Source organism: Doryrhamphus excisus, chromosome 11, assembly GCF_030265055.1.
Source record: "Doryrhamphus excisus isolate RoL2022-K1 chromosome 11, RoL_Dexc_1.0, whole genome shotgun sequence".
NCBI lineage: Eukaryota > Metazoa > Chordata > Actinopteri > Syngnathiformes > Syngnathidae > Doryrhamphus > Doryrhamphus excisus.
The window spans coordinates 3,074,658-3,094,741 of record NC_080476.1 but is presented as its reverse complement, the minus strand read 5'-3'; the positions used below and the strand labels follow the sequence as shown (position 1 = coordinate 3,094,741).

Sequence of the window (20,084 nt, the reverse complement as noted above, 5' to 3'; positions counted from 1 at the left end):
TTAATGATGTGTAACCGTTAGTGACTGAATGATGGGATGCATTTGAAATGAACCAACCAATCGTTTTGAGTGTCTTTTACCTTTTATTGTGGTGTGAAATGCACAGCACAGACAAATAAAGCACAGCGTTACAATATATTGTTTTCCCTTTGGGCTTCACTAAAGAATATCAAAGCGGTGAGCGTGAACGTACAATCATGCACACTAATCATCTACAGCAGACTAATTGGTCCTCTTATTTTGGAACGACTGACAAATGTGTGTGTGGATCTACGGTGCAAAAAGCTGAGCACTGTCGCTTAAAGTGACGTCCACGTTTTGGCACGGATGGAAAATCAATACACACTTTTTCATTTCTCACGTCCGTCTTCTGCCTCTCCAAACGACAAAATGTGTGTGACAAGTGACGAGGCAAATGGTGTTGATGAATTCAGCAGAAAAACAAAGCGTTGAGATAGCAACTTGTGTCTTATGTATTGATTTATAGATCAGATACCCGATATCTATAGATAGCTATGCTAATTTTAATACTCAGTGGTTAACATGGACAACAAAATAAAACTTCTGCATTAAAGCTGGTGGCATTAAATAACTTTCATTGTCTCACTCAAGTGTTTTTAGTTCAGTTGAAGTCGTTAGATTGAGTTTAGGATCTACTTTGGTTTGTTTTAGTTTGCTTTGGATTTTTTTTTTCCATTTACTTTAACTGTTTTAGTTCAGCTTACTTTATTTTTTTTAATTTAGTTTAGTTCTGCTGTGATTACTTTACTTTGTGTTTTCTTAGCTGAGTTTGATTTCATTTGGTTAGGCTTAGTTCGGCTTACATTCATTGGCTTTCAATTTGCAAACTAACATTTAATGCAGGGGTGGCCAAAGTGCAGCCCAGGGGCCATTTCTGGCCCGCGGCTGTTTTTTTTATTGGCCCGTGCCGCATTTAATAATATAACTTATAACACCAACAGTAAAAATTTAAAAATCTGCAGTAATTTCACATGAATAAAGTCAAAATACTGAGAAAAAAAGTTGTAATCTAAAGGGGAAAACGTCATATTATGATCAAATGTCATTTTGCTCGCATCAAGTTGAAATATTAAAGAAAACAAAAGTCATGATATTAAGAAAAACAACAAATAAAGTATCATGAAATCATAACATTATGTAAAGAAAATGTATGAAGGTCATTTGAAATTACTTGAAATATTTTTTAAATACAAAAAGTTCCTACTATATGCTATTTTACAAATACAACAAAGCTGAAATGTAGTTATTTCTTGAAATACAAATAAGATCTGAGCATAAAAATAGTTTGGACACCCCTGCTTTAATGTCGTTTATTTACTTTAGTTTGCGTTTTCCTTCTATTGGCTTCAGCTTAGTTCCATTTTGCTTTCATTACTTTCATTACGGCTTACTCAAATTGAATGTGTACTACTTATTTCAGTACATGTTAACCAAGTTTACATTTACAGTTAAAGGGGACCTATTATGCTCATTTTCTGACCTTTGTATTGAGTTGAGTTGTGGACTCCTATAGAGCAGCTACACACAATAACCCGCACAGAAAACTTTTGAGATCTTCCAGTTTCTGTAGCTCTTTCTTGAGTGTTTTCATGGATTTCCTACTTTATTTACTCCACCCCTGGCCCTCCTCCCGGTACGCCCACTCCGCTGTGATTGGTCACACTCCCCAGCGCTCCCGAGGGCTTCCGGAAAGCTGCCGAGCTCATTTTGTCCGATAACTTCCAAAAAGTAAACACAGTTAGGACACTAATAAATTGGTGGATAGTCCAGTTCTGGATAGTCCAGCTTCACCCATGTTCACAAAACAGTCCCGTGTGCCGTTTGACAGAATCACATACTCCAACCACTTCACACAAGCTAAACTAAATAATATTTTCCTTACACCGGAAAACGTGTCAATACTATTTGGTGAACAGAGGTAAGCAGGGAGGGCCTACTGCGCATCTGGGCATGCCCATATAAGGAAGTCGTAGAAAAAACGTCTTTTGGGCTCACTTTAAAATGCGCAAACCTTATTATGTGATGAGTTGGCATCGTTTAACACGACAATACAAAATTGTAACAACATTTATACAGTTGGTCGGAAACGTGGATAATAAGCATAATAGGTCCCCTTCAATTCATTTCTTCAATTAGCTACTTTCATTTCTTGTGTAGTTTTTGTGTAGTTTAGTAGTTTTTAGTTTAGTCTACCTTTGTTGAGCCAACAACTTCCAATTCAAAAACTTTATCTAATTATTTCATACTAAATTAAAATAAAGACAAAAATCTCTTGTTTAATACTAAATGATTATTTTTAAATCTACAAATGCTAATACTTATTTCTTTGTTCATTTCAAACAAATGTCCCTATTGTTGTGTTTGAATGCTGCCCACCATCAAGTTCCATTTTTCCTTCATCGGGCTGTAAACGTTATGGAAAGATAACACCAAAAACACGCACGGCAGGCACGCATGGCGTGGGAAAAAAAACTAAACACGACAAGAGAATGTGAATTATTGCTTTGGCTGACAAAGTGTCACATTCGATGAATTCAAAATATGAAAAACAATCGTGAGCGTGTGAGAAACATTCATGGTAGAAATGAGAAGCACTGCAATCCGATAAATCCTACAACGAACACGGGCGCCCCAAAGGGAGTACACGCCCCGCCTTTCAGCAACCATTGATAGAGAAATGGATATACTCTAGAGTAGTCAGTGTACGGCTTCTATAGCAGTATAGGGTACACATGCGTTCTGTGTGCTGTCACACAGAATGGGTGGACTCCCTTGTGTCTCCAGCTCAACTTGTGGAACTCATGTTTCTCTCAATGAGCCACTGCTCCACTCAGTGCCGGAAGCACTCGTGCAGCCCCCAGAGCACGAGACAAACATATTCTGCTTAGAACTTGCGTTGCCAGCTTTTTAGACAACAACATGCTGATTCTTTTTTGGAATTCATATTTGCTCTCCCCTCGGTGTCGGCAGCACTCGTGCAGCCCCCAGAGCATGAGACATATTCTGCTGCTGACATGTGTTGCAAGCCTTTTAGACAACAATATGTTGACTCATTCTTGGAATTCATATTTGCTCTCCCCTCGGTATCGGCAGCACTCGTGCAGCCCCCAGAGCACGAGACAAACATATTCTGCTTATCACTTATGTTGCCAGCTTTTTAGACAACAACATGCTGATTCTTTTTTGGAATTCATATTTGCTCTCCCCTCAGTGTCGGCAGCACTCGTGCAGCCCCCAGAGCATGAGACATATTCTGCTGCTGACATGTGTTGCAAGCCTTTTAGACAACAATATGTTGACTCATTCTTGGAATTCATATTTGCTCTCCCCTCGGTATCGGCAGCACTCGTGCAGCCCCGAGAGCACGAGACAAATATATTCTGCTTATCACTTGTGTTGCCAGCTTTTTAGACAACAACATGCTGATTCTTTTTTGGAATTCATATTTTGCTCTCCCCTCAGTGTCGGCAGCACTCGTGCAGCCCCCAGAGCATGAGACATATTCTGCTGCTGACATGTGTTGCAAGCCTTTTAGACAACAATATGTTGACTCATTCTTGGAATTCATATTTGCTCTCCCCTCGGTATCGGCAGCACTCGTGCAGCCCCGAGAGCACGAGACAAACATATTCTGCTTAGCACTTGTGTTGCCAGCTTTTTAGACAACAACATGCTGATTCTTTTTTGGAATTCATATTTGCTCTCCCCTCGGTGTCGGCAGCACTCGTGCAGCCCCCAGAGCATGAGACATATTCTGCTGCTGACATGTGTTGCAAGCCTTTTAGACAACAATATGTTGACTCATTCTTGGAATTCATATTTGCTCTCCCCTCGGTATCGGCAGCACTCGTGCAGCCCCCAGAGCACGAGACAAACATATTCTGCTTAGCACTTGTGTTGCCAGCTTTTTAGACAACAACATGCTGATTCTTTTTTGGAATTCATATTTGCTCTCCCCTCAGTGTCGGCAGCACTCGTGCAGCCCCCAGAGCATGAGACATATTCTGCTGCTGACATGTGTTGCAAGCCTTTTAGACAACAATATGTTGACTCATTCTTGGAATTCATATTTGCTCTCCCCTCGGTATCGGCAGCACTCGTGCAGCCCCCAGAGCACGAGACAAACATATTCTGCAGCTGACTTGTGTTGCAAGCTTTTTCAACAACAATATGTTGACTCATATTTGGAATTCATGTTTGCTCTCCCCTCAATGTCGGCAGCACTCGTGCTTGCTAGTCACTTGCGTTGCCCGCTAAGAGTACAGTAATGGCTATAAATACTGCAATAGAAGGTGTACACTGACTATTAGCATCGTTGCTGTACAAGATATAGTAAAATGCTAGCTGATACGTGCCTTGAGCATCTTCAGGACATGAATTCTCCACATTCAACTACAATATTTGACGGCACATCAAAACATCAACATTATTTTTTTTTTTGGCCCAGAGCGACATTTTTGGTGCGTGAAAAAGCAAAATGATGGTAAAGAGTGTGATACAATCATTAACGCAAGATAAAAGTGTGATGGTGGCACAGCTACAATCGCTGCGCTCATTTCAGATGCTGGTGGTGTTGTGTGTGTGTGTGTGTGTGTGTGTGTGTGTGTGTGTGTGTGTGTGTGTGTGTGTGTGTGTGTGTGTGTGTGAAGTTGCTGGCAGTGACGCGGCGATGACATTAGCTCCATGTTAGCTCATGTTTTTATACATAACGGGCCTACCAGACGTGTCCATCAGTGAGGGTGAGTGTTTACAGATTGACCAGGTGGAGGTCAGAGGCGGAGAAATGGGGGCACAGAGCGGCGTCCGGGTTCTTCAGCTGTCGTAGGATCTTCCGGTGGAACTTGGAGCGCACCCGGTTGAACTCCATGATGTCGCTGGGGTCCTCCTCCATCCAGAAGCTGTGGAACTCCTGCATCAGGTAACCTGTCCCAAGAACAGCTCATTGGAGGCTTGCCAACATTGAACATAAGGGCGGGTGTTCAAACCATGAGGGTCTGCTTACAGAAGGTCTGCTGGAAGTGCAGCAGGGTGGGTAGTTCGGGGGCCACGTTGTACAGGTGGGTCTTCAGGGCCCCGCCCACCAGGAGTGAGTATGCCAGGTCTGTGATGTTGATGCCCACAATGGCGAAAGAATAGCTGGAGGACGTTAACAAAAGGGTTTTACTTTTTCTCTCAGGAAATGTTTTTTTCTGAATTTGTACACTTTCTCATCAAAAATGTCCTCCTTAGGTCACCACTTTCTCTTGTCAAATTGGGAAAAGACGGGTTGCCAGGTATGAGTATATGGCGTGTGGCTTACCCGATGGCCTTCTCAAGGTTTCGCTGTTCCCATTCAGCCTTGTTTGCCTCGCTGTGAAGGACACACACACACACACATCCAGATATGCATGTATAAAACTCACTTGCCTTATTAAATTAACATAAAAATCAATCATCATAAAAATACAAAATACCAAAAATAATACATTAAATCCAACTTAAAAATAGAAAAATAACTGAATGAAAATGGACTACTGTAACAGCGGACCAAATGGGTGCAAGAGTTCAAAAAGCGGGTGGGCGAAAGTGAAATGGAGTACCTTTGCCTCCCGTGTGCACTCCTGCAGTGGGTGTGAGCGACACAGAGAGAAGCGTGGGTGGAAACAGAGGTGAAGGAGGAGGAGACAGAAGAAGCTCACTGAGATGCTGATGGCAAACCACACAAGCAAATGAAGCGAATGAAGCTCAAGTCGGAATCGTGACTAGAATCGATTATATGGACAAAATGGGCATGGACACGCCCTTGAATTAGTTCATCAATCAATCAGTTGCCCCTGAACGGAATTGGTCATGTTAGGAAGACATTTTGGACACCAGGTCCATATTGTTGTGTCCCAATATTTTTGTCCATATGTTGTGAATTAGCGTGCCATCATGAGTGAGGTTGCTTTTAGCGGCGTTAGAGTGAAAACCGTAACATTGTGCAACAAACTGAAAGCGCCAAGTGCCAGTGAAGTGGTCCCACGTACTTGTGCTTTGGCTGCAGGGAGTCGTGCAGCATCTGCAGAGCCGTGGCCTTGTCGTGCTCCGCAAAGTACCTGCGCGGAGAGAGCCCACAGGAACGGTTTAGCACCTCAGCACGGTCAGGAAGTCTACGATGAGTGCTGAACGGGAGCCTACAGCAGGTTGTGGAGCCCCAGCAGGCCCATGCCTCGGAAGTCCGTCTTGGGGTCGGTGCCTTGGAAACCGATCTCGCACCACTGTTTGGAGATGCGGCCGCTCAGAGGGGTGTCAGGACGGAGCTCCTTCCACAGCTGGAACACGACATAAGCATTTTGGGAGGGTGTACTCCAAATGTATGTTCAAGTCCAATGGTTTTATATTTAGGTACTGGTTGAAACAGAATATTAAATGAAACCTTTTTAACGTGCTACCCATGCAAGACGGTTTTCAAGTGTTAGTTGGCAGATATGTTTTGTTGTGGGACGCGACAGTACTAGCCACAGGTGATCGGCTTTTGTGATCGGTGTTGAAAGACATTTGACAAAGACACTTGAAATTGGCCAATACTCATCGGTGGACAATCTACTGGAACATCCCTAGAATAAAGTCATTCACTAGGACCATAAGTAGAAAGCCGAAATATTTTTTCGGAAAAAAAAACAACTGCATCAAAATTGGGCAGATAGAAAAAAAGCAAAGAGCAAAGTTTATACCAATAACACGCTTTTTCACCGACCGATATTTCCGTATCCTTTCATCTGTCAGTATGCGGCATTGAATTGAAATGGACACAGTTCCTCGTGGGGATTAATCACGATTATTTAATTTTAAAACCGTGATTAATCTGACTGAAATGTTGATTGAAACAGAATATTAAATGAAAGCTTTTTAACGTGCTACCCATGAAAGACGGTGCAGGAAGTGTTGGCAGTTGGCAGATATGTTTTGTTGCGGGACGCGACAGTACTAGCCACAGGTGATCTAGCTTTATCAACTTTTGTGGCCGGTGTTGAAAGACAAATATCAGTGACTCTTGTATCCTTTCATCTGTCAGTATGCGGTATAATTCTACATTTCAAACAAATGCTTCTATTGTTGTGTTTAATAATACTCAGAGATGTTGGATAATTATCGATACCGATAATTATCGGCCCGATATCAGCATAAAAATGCAATATTGGTTGATATCAGTAACCGATATCAAGAAAAGGCTGTACACAACACATATGTGTTCATTCCACCACAGGAGATATGTCATATTACACATACCAATATCGGTATTAGCTGATATCGGTATCGGAAATTGATAGTTGACAATATCGGTTTTTGACAAAAAGGCCAATATCATACACCCTTAGTCATGATATCAACAATAATGTTCATTTTTGCACCTTCATCAGCATTTCCTCGTGTTCTGCATTCTCACAGTCGTACGGCTCTCGGCGCAGCTTCTCCACCTGGGCCAGCAGGTTCCTGTAGCCCACAATCTGCAGCAGGCTGGCCTGCAGGGAGATCCCCAACCTGGGGGGGGGGACATGTTGCATGTTTATACTTCTTTGCATATTTGAGGAGGAAATTGTTCCTTTCAGCAGAACAAAATGCTTGCTTCACTCATTTTTTTGGTCCATTTGAGATCTTCTTGACATCTTTTTAACGTGTGAAAGCTCACTGAGGGTTGGTGTCAGGGTTGATCTTCTTTAGAGCCATGATGTCCTCAATGCTTTTCTCCACTTTGTCCGGATGGGTGCTGAGAGCGGACTGCAGCAGCTGCAGAAAAAAAAAGTGTTATTGAAGGCTGTCCTGCAGCTTGCATATTTATTGTATATTCTACAGACAGCATTCGAGTTAAAAAGGCATCCAAATGATTTAACACCACTGGTATAACTATTCAATCGATTACAATCAAGAGCCTTTTATTGTGGCCAGTCTAAGGCACACCTGTGCAATAATGCTGTCTCATTAGCATGTTGATATGCCACACTTGTGAGGTGGATGGAGTTTGAGGCCTTGGCCGTGGTAAATGTTATGTTTTACATCTTTGACTTCAGCTCATGAAAGACGGGAGCAAAAACCAAAGTGTGCCTTTGTGTTTTTGTTGTGCGTACGTATGTAATGACAGTAATCACTGGTTTATGGCGGTGAATTGCCGCCAAGTAGGAATGTATACATGCAATATTTTGGTAATTAAATCATAGAAAACCTGTTTACGACCTTCCAAATATTCATTCATTCATTTTCTACCGCTTTTCCTCACGAGGGTCGCGGGGGGTGCTGGAGCCTATCCCAGCTGTCTTCGGGCGTAAGGCGGGGTACACCCTAGACTGGTCGCCAGCCAATCACAGGGCACATATAGACAAACAACCATTCACACTCACATTCATACCTATGGACAATTTGGAGTCAACAATTAACCTAGCATGTTTTTGGAATGTGGGAGGAAACCGGAGTACCCGGAGAAAACCCACGCATGCACGGGGAGAACATGCAAACTCCACACAGAGATGCCCGAGGGTGGGATTGAACCCTGGTCTCCTATCTGTGAGGTCTGTGCGCTAACCCCTACACCACCGTGCCACCCCTTCCAAATATTATTTTTCTAAATATTATTAGAGACCTCTAAACATGAAATAACACCCCTACAGTCACCTTTACACTCCTATGACCCAATGTAGTAGACATACTAAAAGAAAATAAGACATAACATTGAACCATTCATGTTAGCATTGGGCTTTTTTTACTTCCTCTTCTGTACCGTACTTCCTGTGGTGGCTAATGTCTCATCAATCTAACATTACTGACACTTAGTGACCAGTGTAGAATACTATATATTATCACATCACCTACGAATGCATCTTCTGAATGCAATATATAAACGTATTTTACTTCATTTAGCCATTTTATGCTTGAAAATGCTAACATTTAGCGAAAAAGGACCTAAAAATTGCTTAAATATGTATACTTTTTCACTAATAACAGGCTTACTTTACTTTTTGGAAAAACCGCAATAGTGAAGCCGCAAATTGGAAAGGCAAAGCGGTGGGGGATTACAGTAATCCAAAAAATTGACAGACATTTACCTCACTTTTGGAGTACCTCAGGGACGACTCTGCAAACAAACACAGGTAAGAAAATGAATGAAATCAAAAAATGTACAGCATGAAGGTTTTGGCGCTTGTACCGATCTTGAGCGTCCTGCGGGCGCCATGTTTGTTGTTGTAGCAAATCCTCTGCAGCTCGCATCGTCCGGTGAACTTCCGGACCGCGAACTTGAGGCCTCGCCACAGACATTTGCAATAGAGGAACACGAAGAGCTGGGTCAAAACCCTGGAGGGGAGAAGACACCAAGATTTACTGTGAAAAACGGCATGTTTCTTCATATTTGGAAGCCAAAGTACACAAAGAAAAATACAGGTTGGGAAAATAAGTATTAGATCTCCTACTGATTGTAACTCTTATGAACTGTCCTGGAGGTTTAGAGGCTGTCGTTTGGCAGCTCAAGTTTTCAGCTGATTCTCTATGGGATGTCTGGAGACTGGCCACTAAACGGGGGGGGACTCTACCACCACGGTGCGTGTAACATCATACCTCTCATAACAGAGCATATTAGAGAGATTGGAAGCTCATTAAAAGCTATTTTTGTGAAAAGGAGGTATGTGCGTCATGGGAAAATGCATGGTGACCCATTATGGGGCTACGGGGACGTTACCTGCTTTACTTTGGCACAAATGACGACGGGGAGGAAAATCTGCTTGAAAGACTTGGCACGTCTAAAACATGACTCTATATTCCGTCCTTAACTAAGGAGTGTAAATATGTCATGTGTGAACTTTTTGGTTTATTTTGTATATTTGATCCATAATCCTTATGTGAGACATGAACACATGTCTTTTCTAAAGCTATACAAACAGATAAAAAGAGACGACCGATATTAAAACACCTCCAACTAGGTTTTACATTCATGCAGTAAGCATGTAGTAACAGCTACATTCATGATAACATGTAATATCTACGGTATTTTGACATATTTTGGTCCTTTTAAGTGTAACGGATGGCAGCTAGTGTGGCGGTGCAAGTGTACATTGGTAAAACCTCACACCCTCGGCCTTGTCCCAATGGTCAGTGTTCTCGTCGCCCTTTCCGAAGGCCCTGTGTTTGAGCAGGCATGTTACATAAGCATCCCTTCCTAGGTGCATTGATTTCACATAGCACCTAGGAACATAACACCTACACTTAGCATCAACTCAACGGCAGCTTCAATATGTAACGTTAGCATTTGGTATTGGCCTGAGGCACTGTCAGGCGAGTGTGTGGTGAAGCTATTCGTTAGCCGGCTAGTAGCTCGCCAGTGTGTTGTGGCAAGGTGTCAACACACCAGTCACGTAATTCAATCGGTTTAACAATGTTAACAACAAATAGCAAATACAAATAAACGGTGAAGACATTGAAAGGGTGAAAGAAAATACATTTCTGGGGATCACAACAGATGAAAATATGAGCTGGAAACCTCATATTACAAATATACAATATAAGGTGGCCAGAAATATTTCAATATTGAACAAAGCAAAATTTGTTCTCAATCAGAAATCACTCCACGCTCTTTATTGCTCTCTGGTTCTACCATATCTTACTTATTGTGTGGAAATATGGGCTAATAACTATAGAAGCAATCTTCACTCGCTAAATGTACTGCAAAAAAGGTCAGTAAGGATAATTCATAATGCCGCCTACAGAGAACATACTAACTCCTTATTTCTAAAATCACAAATACTTCAACTTGCTGATATAGTTCATCTTCAAACAGCTAAAATAATGCATAAGGCTAAAAATAAGCAATTAGCTAAAAATGTCATCCAATACTTCTCTACAAGAGAGGAGAAATATGATCTCAGGGAAGAAGTACATTTGAAACACTTCTATGCTAGGACTACGTTATGCTAGCCATAGCATTTCAGTATGTGGAATCAAACTATGGAATGGATTGAGTAAGGAAATCAAACAATGCACAACGATGAGCCAATTCAAGAAACAATACAAGCAGTTGATGTTTGCTAAATACAAGGATGAAGAGTCTTGAACCAGTCATGATGTGCTATATATATCACTATATTGACACTTACTATGGTATATATATATATATATATATATATATATATATATATATATATATATATATATATATATATATATGACATAATTGTCATTGGATGCTCATATCACCGAGTACTTCGGTACCAGGTGCATTATTAAAAAAAAAACTAAAAAAAAAAAACCTTAACCTGTATTATGGAAAGCAGGAAGTGAACAAATGTAACAGTTAGTGATTGTAAAAGTACCAGATGGAGGGGTAGGATTTAATAAGCTTTGCTTCTTCCTACTCCTTTTGGACATGTGGAACTGGGAACTGATTATGGGATGCACTCAATTGTAATCTGATGCATGTTCAAATGAAATAAAACCATTACCGTTTCCATTACCATAAAAAATTGATGGATGGCATTCTTATCTGTGTATTTTTATCTGTTTGTATATCTTTATAATAATCATAAGGATTGTGGATGATGGACAAAATACCCCCCGAACAGTGCAGTTTTCCTTTAAAGTGTTTTTCGGTGGTGTCGTCTCACAAAAATGTTCATAATGATGTAATCTCCAAGTTGTATTTGAGGCATACGTCTGAAACCGTAGGTTGAACACCAAATTGTTCAACTTCTGGAGCATTTGGGTTTGAAGGTCCGATATACGTGTTAGCATAACCGCTGATGACTTTTTTCTTGGATGCAATTTAAACAAAAAGAGTGGGATGGCACAAACCGGTGGCGATAATCTGAATCCAAAGCTTAGATGCAGTATTTTTTGCCATTTTTCAATCATTATGGGACTCCTGAATGTCAACGGTGGAGAACGTGCTGTATTTGGGACCGCTGTGTAGTGGGAAAATAGCCCAAATGTAGGCGTGACTTTTATGCGCATCCCTTTAAAAAAAGAACATAAAAATGGTCCAGTCCTCTCCGACCCATTCACCTGTTCCAGCTTCCACAGTAAGAACCACTCTTTTTTTTGGTGACAATCTGAATAAAGCTGCAGCTAAAAGGAATGTATCCTTCCTGTTGGAGCGATGTGAACTATCCCATGTTTACGGCGATAGTTTACTATTTAAGTTTCAACTTAGCAATCCTGACCGATCATTTCTTGGAAGCCTTGATCACGTTTCCTTGGTCAGACATTATAAAAAAGTCCCAGTTTTATAAAATGCAGCATAACTATTGACATTTAGGCGAGGATCTGGATAAAGTGCACCTCAACCCTCCTGTAGTCTGAAGTAGTCTGGCAATGCTACATTCAAGACTGCTTGGGAATCTGAACTGCCTCACTTGGAGGTTCGATTTCTACATTTGATTAGGCTTGTCATCGTTGCTGCCCTAAGAGACAATATATTATTTAGGATTTTTTTCCCCTCTTTTTGGCAACCTTGAAGACTTTTCCGAGATGATGTGGTCTAATGCCCACCCCCAGCATCCTCCTCACTTCCTGTTAAATGAATACCCATCAACAACTTCCCCTTGATCAATAAATCCAGCCCGTCCAGTTCAAGTAAGGGAGCATCTATTAATAGAAGCTGTCTGCCTACATGAGCATCACACACTTGGGGCTGCTGGGAGGAATCACTATGGGGGCTCAAATGGGAGCACTGGGAATAGTGTTATACGTACATACTGCAGGGGAGGCAACAACAGAGGCTGTCCTACCTTAGGAAGTGCTTCATGGTGCCTGCTTCTGTCTTCAGGGGATGTGGTGCTGAGAAATGTCCTGCAGAGAACAGAAGATGAAGAGGCGGCCTGCAGCACCGGAGCTGTCCGCGGTGCGCAGCCAGTCATGTCACAAACGCACCGTTGCAATGCATGCATTTGAAGGCACCACCCCGTTGAAACATTTTATTCACCCAACAGACGGTTTCTACGCAATCATCTGCGGTGTGATTAGCAAACAGAGCGCCATTTGCATAATCCGCAACCATGCTCCATAGCCTCCCTCTTTTACAAGGTCAGTGCACCAGCATGCATGTAAAACCAATCATCTTAGCGTTTTTTTACCTCTTTTCAATATCTGTGGAAGAAGCCAGGCGACGCAGGATGGTGTCGAGCCTTCTTTACTGGGCTCCTGCCGTCCGGTCGTCCTCCACCATTATGACGCAGGGTGAAGCTGCAACCTGCAGGGGGCGCAGACACCGTGCACAAAAGGTGCGCAAAATCCGCATCAGGTGACTACTAGAGAGGGTGACAGGTGATGGGACATTCTGTTAAAGATAAAAGGCTAAGACACAGGACTATATCAGCAACCACAAGGTGAACTCAATGCCTCTCAGAAACTGAGCATGATCATCATTGCAATGTATACAAATAATAGCAAAAGTACATTTTACATCAACGTAACTAAAAAACAAACAGTAAACAAAACATACAGCATATGATTTTATTTTTAACTGATTTTGTGGAACACAACCTGACATAATTCACCATTAAAAAAAAACGTTGGTCTAACATTATATTGAAAATAACATAAAGAATAATAGAAACTTATATGAAAAAAAAAAAAACAATTGAGGCTAAGTCAGCTATTCAATTGCTGGACATTAAAAGACAGCTTTGGCATTGTTCTCTTATAAAAAGCCATGAATACAAAAAACATTACCTGGTAAAACCCCATCATAGTATGAATAAATAATATGCAGTAAACAATTGCCCATTTTCCATGGCAGGAACTTTACCAGGAAGTAGGGCCGGAATTGAATTCTGGGACATTTTGCAGGGTCGTTTTAAGTTCCTGGAACTTTTAGTTCCTTGGCAGCAAAGAGGCTAATAATAGCAGTGTAAACCATCTCCGGGGCTTTGGGGGTCAAAGGCGATGATTGTTTTTTGAACTTATCACGAGGATTGTAACAAAAGGTCCAAACAAAATGTAAAATATAATAGGACTGTTAAGCGGGCCAGGTTAAACAATATATAGGACCAAATATGGCCCGCGTGCCACACTTTGTCCACCCGTGCAGCACACAATGTAAAATGAAAGGTGTCTTTAGTGTAACAAATTAGCATCACAAAGGAGTGCAGTAACGTTTGTGACGATCAATTAGTAGTTTTTCTGTGTTTTTGTAACAATAAAGTCCCTGTGACTTCCACCCTTCCACTCCATGGAAGGTACTGTGGAACAGTCGGTTCCAGCTGTCTTTCTTAGAACAGAAAGACTTCCTCTGTGGTCATAGCGCAGCCACCGCCATCAGGCCCCCGTTTCTCTGGACGCCGCCACCGTCGGCTGGCAGCAGGCGATCTGAGGCGCTCTGAGCCTCCTGGTCCGACGGGTCCCTGGAGTCGGGCTCAGGCTGAGCGTTGTACGTCGGGATGGCGTTGAAGGTTACGAAACCCACCATGATGAGGACAAAGGCCATGATGTACAGCGTTGAGAACTGAAGGGTTTGGGCAGGACAGGGGTACACAAATTGACATATTATTATTATTATTATTATTATAGTAGTTTATGTATAGGTGCATTTTCAAACACAAGATCACTTTAAAGATAAAGAAAAAGAGGAAAAGTATTTCTCATACTTCATGAAAAAGGTCACATGACATGATTGCAAGTTGCTAGGCAGTTTGTACAGGACTGCCTCGTTGTCCAACATAAAAGCAGAGATGCTCCTGCTCACTGTTTCCATGGAAACATGGGGCAGAGGGCTGCGCTGCCACACGCGGCAGAGAAAAGAAAACGAAAAAAAAAAAGAAACGGCAGTGCAACAGCGTACATGACACTACTCTACACAAGGAAATGACTCCACACAAACATTACTACTATTGTTATTGCTATCAATAGTGTTCCTCTGTTAAGAGCTTCAAATTGGTAGGATTTATTAATACTTCGTAAGGGTTAAAGCCATTGAATAAGATGCTAAATATTAATTACAGAATTAGCTTGTGCTTAACCAAAAAAGTCACTTTGCCAAGACACACCACACAATAACACACCTCCATGAAAAAACTGTTCCAACTGTAATCACTCAAAAGTACTTTATCCGACATTGTAGCGCTCTGTAAGGCTGAACTTGACTTATTTTGTGTGGAGTACAAAGTGCGGTACGTGTGGTGGTGCCACTCACCGTGTAGTGGAAGAGGAAGATGCCACAGAAGAGGCTGAAGAGGTCGGCGGTGAGCAGCGAGAGGTTAACGGCGGTGGCGCTCGTCCTCTTCACCACCACGGGCATGAAGCTGTACAGCGCGAACATGCACAGCATGTACACCACAAATAGCATGGCTGCACAACACACACACGCAAGGGTTAGAGAGTCACTTCTTGACTCATTCAATCACAGACTTTTTTTGATGATTTGGACTGATTTTTCCAGGCACATAGAATATTGTGTTTCTAGCTTTTTCCGTTCTTCAGTAATCAGCAGTAGAACATAGGTTGGTAAGTTTCAGCAAAGTATCAGTTCTTAAAGGAAACCTATTGTGCTCATTTTTCAATCCTTTGTATTGAGTTGTGGACTCCTACAGAGCAGCCACACACAATAACCCGCACAGAAAAGTTTTTTCCAGAATCTGCACCTATTCCAGCTGTATTTCCTTTGATTTGTGCTTCCTGCCAAAGGTTTGTAAAAATTGATTCCAAGTGCTTCCTAACTATGAACCATATAAGGAAGTCCACCCCTCTGTGACATCACAAAGGGGCAGTTTTACCACGCCTTCAGAAACCAAGCGTTTTGAGCCATCCCAAACTTCTTTCAGGGCTCACTTCCAAATGCACAATCCTCATTATCTGAAACTCTGGCATCGTTTAACAGGAGAATACAACATTCTGGGCGGCACAGCAGTCGAGTGGTTAGCGCACAGACCTCAAAGCTAGGAGACCAGGGTTCAATTCCACCCTCGGCAACCTCTGTGTGGAGTTTGCATGTTCTCCCCGTGCATGCGTGGGTTTCCCAAAAACATGCTAGGTTAATTGGCCACTCCAAATTGTCCATAGGTATGAATGTGAGTGTGAATGGTTGTTTGTCTATATGTGCCCTGTGATTGGCTGGCCACCAGTCCAGGGTGTACCCCGCCTCTCACCCGAAGACAGCTGGGATAGGCTCCAGCACCCCCGCGACCCTCGTGAGGATAAGCGGCAGAAAATGAATGAATGGGTGTTGCGCCCCCTGCAGGGTGTTACTGCCGGGTGTTTTCCATCCCCAATACTCAAGCACAAGAAGTCCAACGCATAAAAATTGATTTTAGAAAAGGCAACTCTTATAGAGAAACAGGTGAGTTAGAGAACAATAACACAATAACACAATAAAAATATGCTTTTAATTAATGAATTGCATTTTGGCATCCTGTGTATCAACATCTGAATGTAATCAATGAGTGACCGTCAAGCTGGAATGGTGAAATGGTGGGCATTGAATGAATGCATCAGGATTGGTTGGGTTGTTTAGATTGGGATCTGAGACGAGTATGTTTGGTCAAAAACGTTGTGCTTTGTATCATAGTTTGGTGTTGCCACTTTTTATGAGTGCCACTGTTTGTCAGCATATGAGTTACACTGCTTTGAATGAACATATGAACATACTGTAAGTAGGACAGGATTTGGATCGGGATTCGGATCGTGGTCCGCCACTTAGTGCCCTGTAGTAAAATCATAAAGACTTGACTTACCAATGTGAAAGTTCCATTTTATTTCCTTGACAGCGCTGGTTTCAAGTGCAACTCTGCAAATGAGAATTTAAGAATTGAAGAATCCTGACTGCTATTACAACATTGGTTCTGTTGCTGCTGTGTCTAACAATATATTGCCTTCATTTTGTACCTCATTGGATTTCGCAGGTGTAGTTATGAGGTGACAACTTACAGCTGGATTCCACTGATGATCGTCCCAAACAAGCCCATCATGCCCAAGAATTCGACACGGCTCAGGGTCTTCACTGTAAACTCCTGGCACATGTTTGACACGGCGTAGAGGACGGCACTGATCAGGACCAGGCTGTCGCCCAGAACCACGTCACTGGCTGCAGAGTTAACAGGAACAACAAGAATGATACAGAGGAGGAGCGACACAGAGGCGGAGCTACAAAAGTGTCCTTACTGGATCCTTGGTCTCTCCCGGCCAGGATGTCGGCACCGACCATGGAGCCCACGCCCAGCAGGCACACGGTGACAGCGATAAAGTGCAGCAGCTTGTAGCGAGTCTTCAGGAGGAACCAGGACATGAGCATCAGGACTGGGATGACGAAGCAGTCCAGTAGCTGGAACACGAGTTGCCATGCAGGCCGTATTAAAATGGCATCACTCAATTGCAGACAGTAGCGGGCATTTATTAGGAGTTTTATTTGTCCAAATGAACGAAACTAATAATATTTCATATGATTTTTACAAGTAGTTTCCTCCCACCTGGATGCTGGTGAGCGTGGTGTAGCGGTAGGCCTTAACCACCGTGTAGTTCGCCTCTACATCCGCCAGACCCATCAGCACATACCTCCACCACTTGGTTTTCAAAACCTGAAGGATGTTACGATCCCCTGTAGACACACACAAGGACATCTAGTCTTACTATTTTTCTTATATACTAAAACACGTTACATTTTGGTAGAAATTTATTCATTTACTTTTTGATTTTACTTTATAGTCTGCCTACACTGGAGCCAAGTGAGGCAGTGACCCTTTACTGCCCCCCGCAGGACTGGGGGTGGATATATCTGTGTGTGTGCATTCATGATCAATATATTTATTGGTCATGAAAATTGTTAGAGTATCATTATTTATATAAGATTATACTTGATAAATATGTACATGTTTTGGTAATTTATTTCATGACTTATTTACACATTTCATGACCTTATTAATTATTTAATGACATTAATGACTTTCAATGAATTGTTTTATTTATGCAATAATGGGGAAGTGCATTGAAAGGTGTCTTTAATGGAATGCAACACAAAAGTAATTTTAAAAAATATAAGTAATTCAAAAAAAATGTATTTAATGAAACAAGTATTTCACATTTTATTTAATAAATAAATGTTTGAATAGTCTTTAATGGAATGCATAAAATAAGTACACAAGTAATTTAAAAAATCAATACATATTTATAATTTGATTAATTACTTTTTATTTAATGAAATACGTATTTCACATTTTATTTAATAAATAAATATTTGAATAGGCAATTTTGGCACTAAAAATATGCAATATGAAATGGGTGCCTATGGTACCTGTGTGGGTGCTGAGGATGGTGGTGTAGACAAGCAGCAGCAGGGCATAGTTGAGGAAGCTCTGCAACATAGGAGTCTCCACCCCGGCGTTGGCCAGGTACTCACAGCTTACCGCTGTGCCGCAGATCAACAGGGACAAGACCTGGCCCATGACCAAGGTCTTCAACAGATGCCTGCATGGGGGCGCCAACAACACCAGCATGAGCGGATCATGCGGACCATAGACTTGGAAATGGGATAAAGTTACAAAGAATTGAGGTCCAAACTTGTACAACTCACCATGTGAAGACATCCCTCAGCTTGTAATTGTACAGACCGCAGGCGGCCCTCAGTTTCCCACACCTCTTCTCCTCCACTTGGTCCTCCATTGCTTATCAGTGCTACAAGATTAAAAGGAGAGAGACACAAGATTTAAGGTCGTTTTTTTGTAAGGAATGACTGTCCTCCATGCTGCCTGGCTAATTAACAGGAAATTGGTAACAGTCACGATGGAATGTCTCATGCTTCCAATTACAGTACAATACTGGATATGCAGTACGAAGGACTATTATAAAAGTACAACCTACTTGTTACTCAAAAGACAGAAACACTTGTCTGTTTTAAAAAGTACAGAGTACAAAAACACGAGTAAAAATCCTCACTTTTACAGGAGCGCTCTGATTTTCTTTTTTTTAAAAGAACCTACTGCCAAACTCACCAGAAAAAAAGATCCTTGACATAACAAGAATGCTCTGCTGTTTTTAGGACCTCCTGCAAAAGAAGCCCTCTACCATTTTGATCACTGCATAAGCACCACATACAGTAGTGTGTATGCTAGTGTTTTTAGGAATCCCTGGCAAAAATGTTAACAGTGTTCATGTTTTAAAATCAAGCTTCAAGTTCTTGGTCCGCCTGACATCATTTCCGGGCTGGATTTGGCCTGTGGACCTCCACTTGAATACCCAAATACAAAATGCAAAATGAAATCTCTACATGGCAGGAGTATGCTGGTGTTTTTAGGAATCTGTGGCAAAAATGTTAATTGTGTTCATGTTTTAAAATCAAGCTTCAAGTTCTTGGTCCGCCCGACGTCATTCCCGGGCCAGATTTGGCCGGTGGACCTCCACTTGCATACCTAAATACGAAATGCAAACAGAACTCATATATCACATTCTAGCACTTTTCAAAACCACCAATCCAGACATTTATATACACCTCGTAGTATGAATGACTGTATAGAAGAAAAACAAAATGCAAGCATTGTAATGTTAATGTATATATAAGAACAAATGAGTCATACTGGCAGCCACCGGACAAACTCACCGTGAACAGCTCAGCAAACTTCTCCCTGACACTTTTAATCCATTTCGTCAACAGTAGCGGTTTTCAATAAAGCAATTTAAGATTGTTTTCTGGTCCAGGCACAACCGTCAAGTCCTTCGGCAGCGTGCAAGTCCAAGTGTTATCATACTGCCGCACCGGAAGCGGCACTTTCTCCCCCTCCTCTTCCTCCTCCTACTTCTTTCACGAATATGGCGTCCAGCGAGGCATTCGTATCCACACCTGGCTTTTTGCCAGGTCTGACTGTTTGCCGCCACTATATCACCATAAATTAGCAGTGTAAACATTAATTCAAGCAGCCTGTATTTGCGCTGCTGTCATTAACACAGGCGTGTCGCGTGGTGATGACGTCTTGAAGCCTCGGCCAATCAGAGTATTTGGTTGTTTGACGTCATATTCCAGGAAGACTTTCAAAACAGTCGTGCCAAACGTAAACAATATTGGTAAAAAAAGAATGATATATTCAGGGACCAAAAACGACTAAAAATAACCTGAGATGGGGAAAAATAATAAGAAATAATAA

General features: G+C 41.8%; 2 protein-coding genes across 4 annotated transcripts; both read right to left on the bottom strand.

Annotated features, from left to right (window-relative positions):
* Positions 1 to 63: 63 nt before the first annotated feature.
* Positions 64 to 13,241, bottom strand: elmod1 (ELMO/CED-12 domain containing 1). Of its 2 annotated transcripts, XM_058086593.1 has the most exons (12): positions 13,095 to 13,241; positions 12,750 to 12,810; positions 9,182 to 9,327; positions 9,081 to 9,109; positions 7,673 to 7,770; positions 7,395 to 7,524; positions 6,181 to 6,314; positions 6,030 to 6,098; positions 5,601 to 5,621; positions 5,321 to 5,371; positions 5,024 to 5,157; positions 4,593 to 4,944 (listed from the first exon to the last, which is right to left on the bottom strand). In XM_058086593.1, the coding sequence occupies exons 2-12, from the start codon at positions 12,764 to 12,766 to the stop codon at positions 4,769 to 4,771; spliced, it is 1,005 nt and encodes a 334-aa protein (XP_057942576.1). In that variant the 5' UTR covers positions 12,767 to 12,810; positions 13,095 to 13,241; the 3' UTR covers positions 4,593 to 4,768. The 2 variants fall into 2 exon arrangements, with proteins under 2 accessions (XP_057942577.1, XP_057942576.1); XM_058086594.1 differs by lacking the exon at positions 5,601 to 5,621 and having other exon boundaries at positions 64 to 4,944.
* A 200-nt stretch (positions 13,242 to 13,441) lies between these two features.
* Positions 13,442 to 19,887, bottom strand: LOC131138040 (solute carrier family 35 member F2-like). 2 transcript variants are annotated; one of them, XM_058086590.1, is made up of 9 exons: positions 19,544 to 19,887; positions 18,521 to 18,621; positions 18,242 to 18,414; positions 17,421 to 17,548; positions 17,116 to 17,275; positions 16,882 to 17,038; positions 16,689 to 16,741; positions 15,152 to 15,306; positions 13,442 to 14,464 (listed from the first exon to the last, which is right to left on the bottom strand). In XM_058086590.1, the coding sequence occupies exons 2-9, from the start codon at positions 18,607 to 18,609 to the stop codon at positions 14,258 to 14,260; spliced, it is 1,122 nt and encodes a 373-aa protein (XP_057942573.1). In that variant the 5' UTR covers positions 18,610 to 18,621; positions 19,544 to 19,887; the 3' UTR covers positions 13,442 to 14,257. The 2 variants fall into 2 exon arrangements, with proteins under 2 accessions (XP_057942573.1, XP_057942575.1); XM_058086592.1 differs by having other exon boundaries at positions 17,116 to 17,218.
* Positions 19,888 to 20,084: the final 197 nt, after the last annotated feature.

Coding starts and splice junctions, on each gene's coding strand:
- elmod1 (XM_058086593.1), bottom strand. Junction 7,771..9,080: donor TGAGGTACTCCAAAAGTGAG/GTAAATGTCTGT, acceptor TTTTTTCTGCAG/CTGCTGCAGTCCGCTCTCAG. Junction 6,099..6,180: donor CTGGGGCTCCACAACCTGCT/GTAGGCTCCCGT, acceptor CTCTCCGCGCAG/GTACTTTGCGGAGCACGACA.
- LOC131138040 (XM_058086590.1), bottom strand. CDS start 18,609: ATGGAGGACCAAGTGGAGGAGAAGAGGTGTGGGAAACTGAGGGCCGCC. Junction 17,039..17,115: donor CGGGAGAGACCAAGGATCCA/GTAAGGACACTT, acceptor TTAACTCTGCAG/CCAGTGACGTGGTTCTGGGC. Junction 15,307..16,688: donor AAAATGGAACTTTCACATTG/GTAAGTCAAGTC, acceptor TGTGTTGTGCAG/CCATGCTATTTGTGGTGTAC.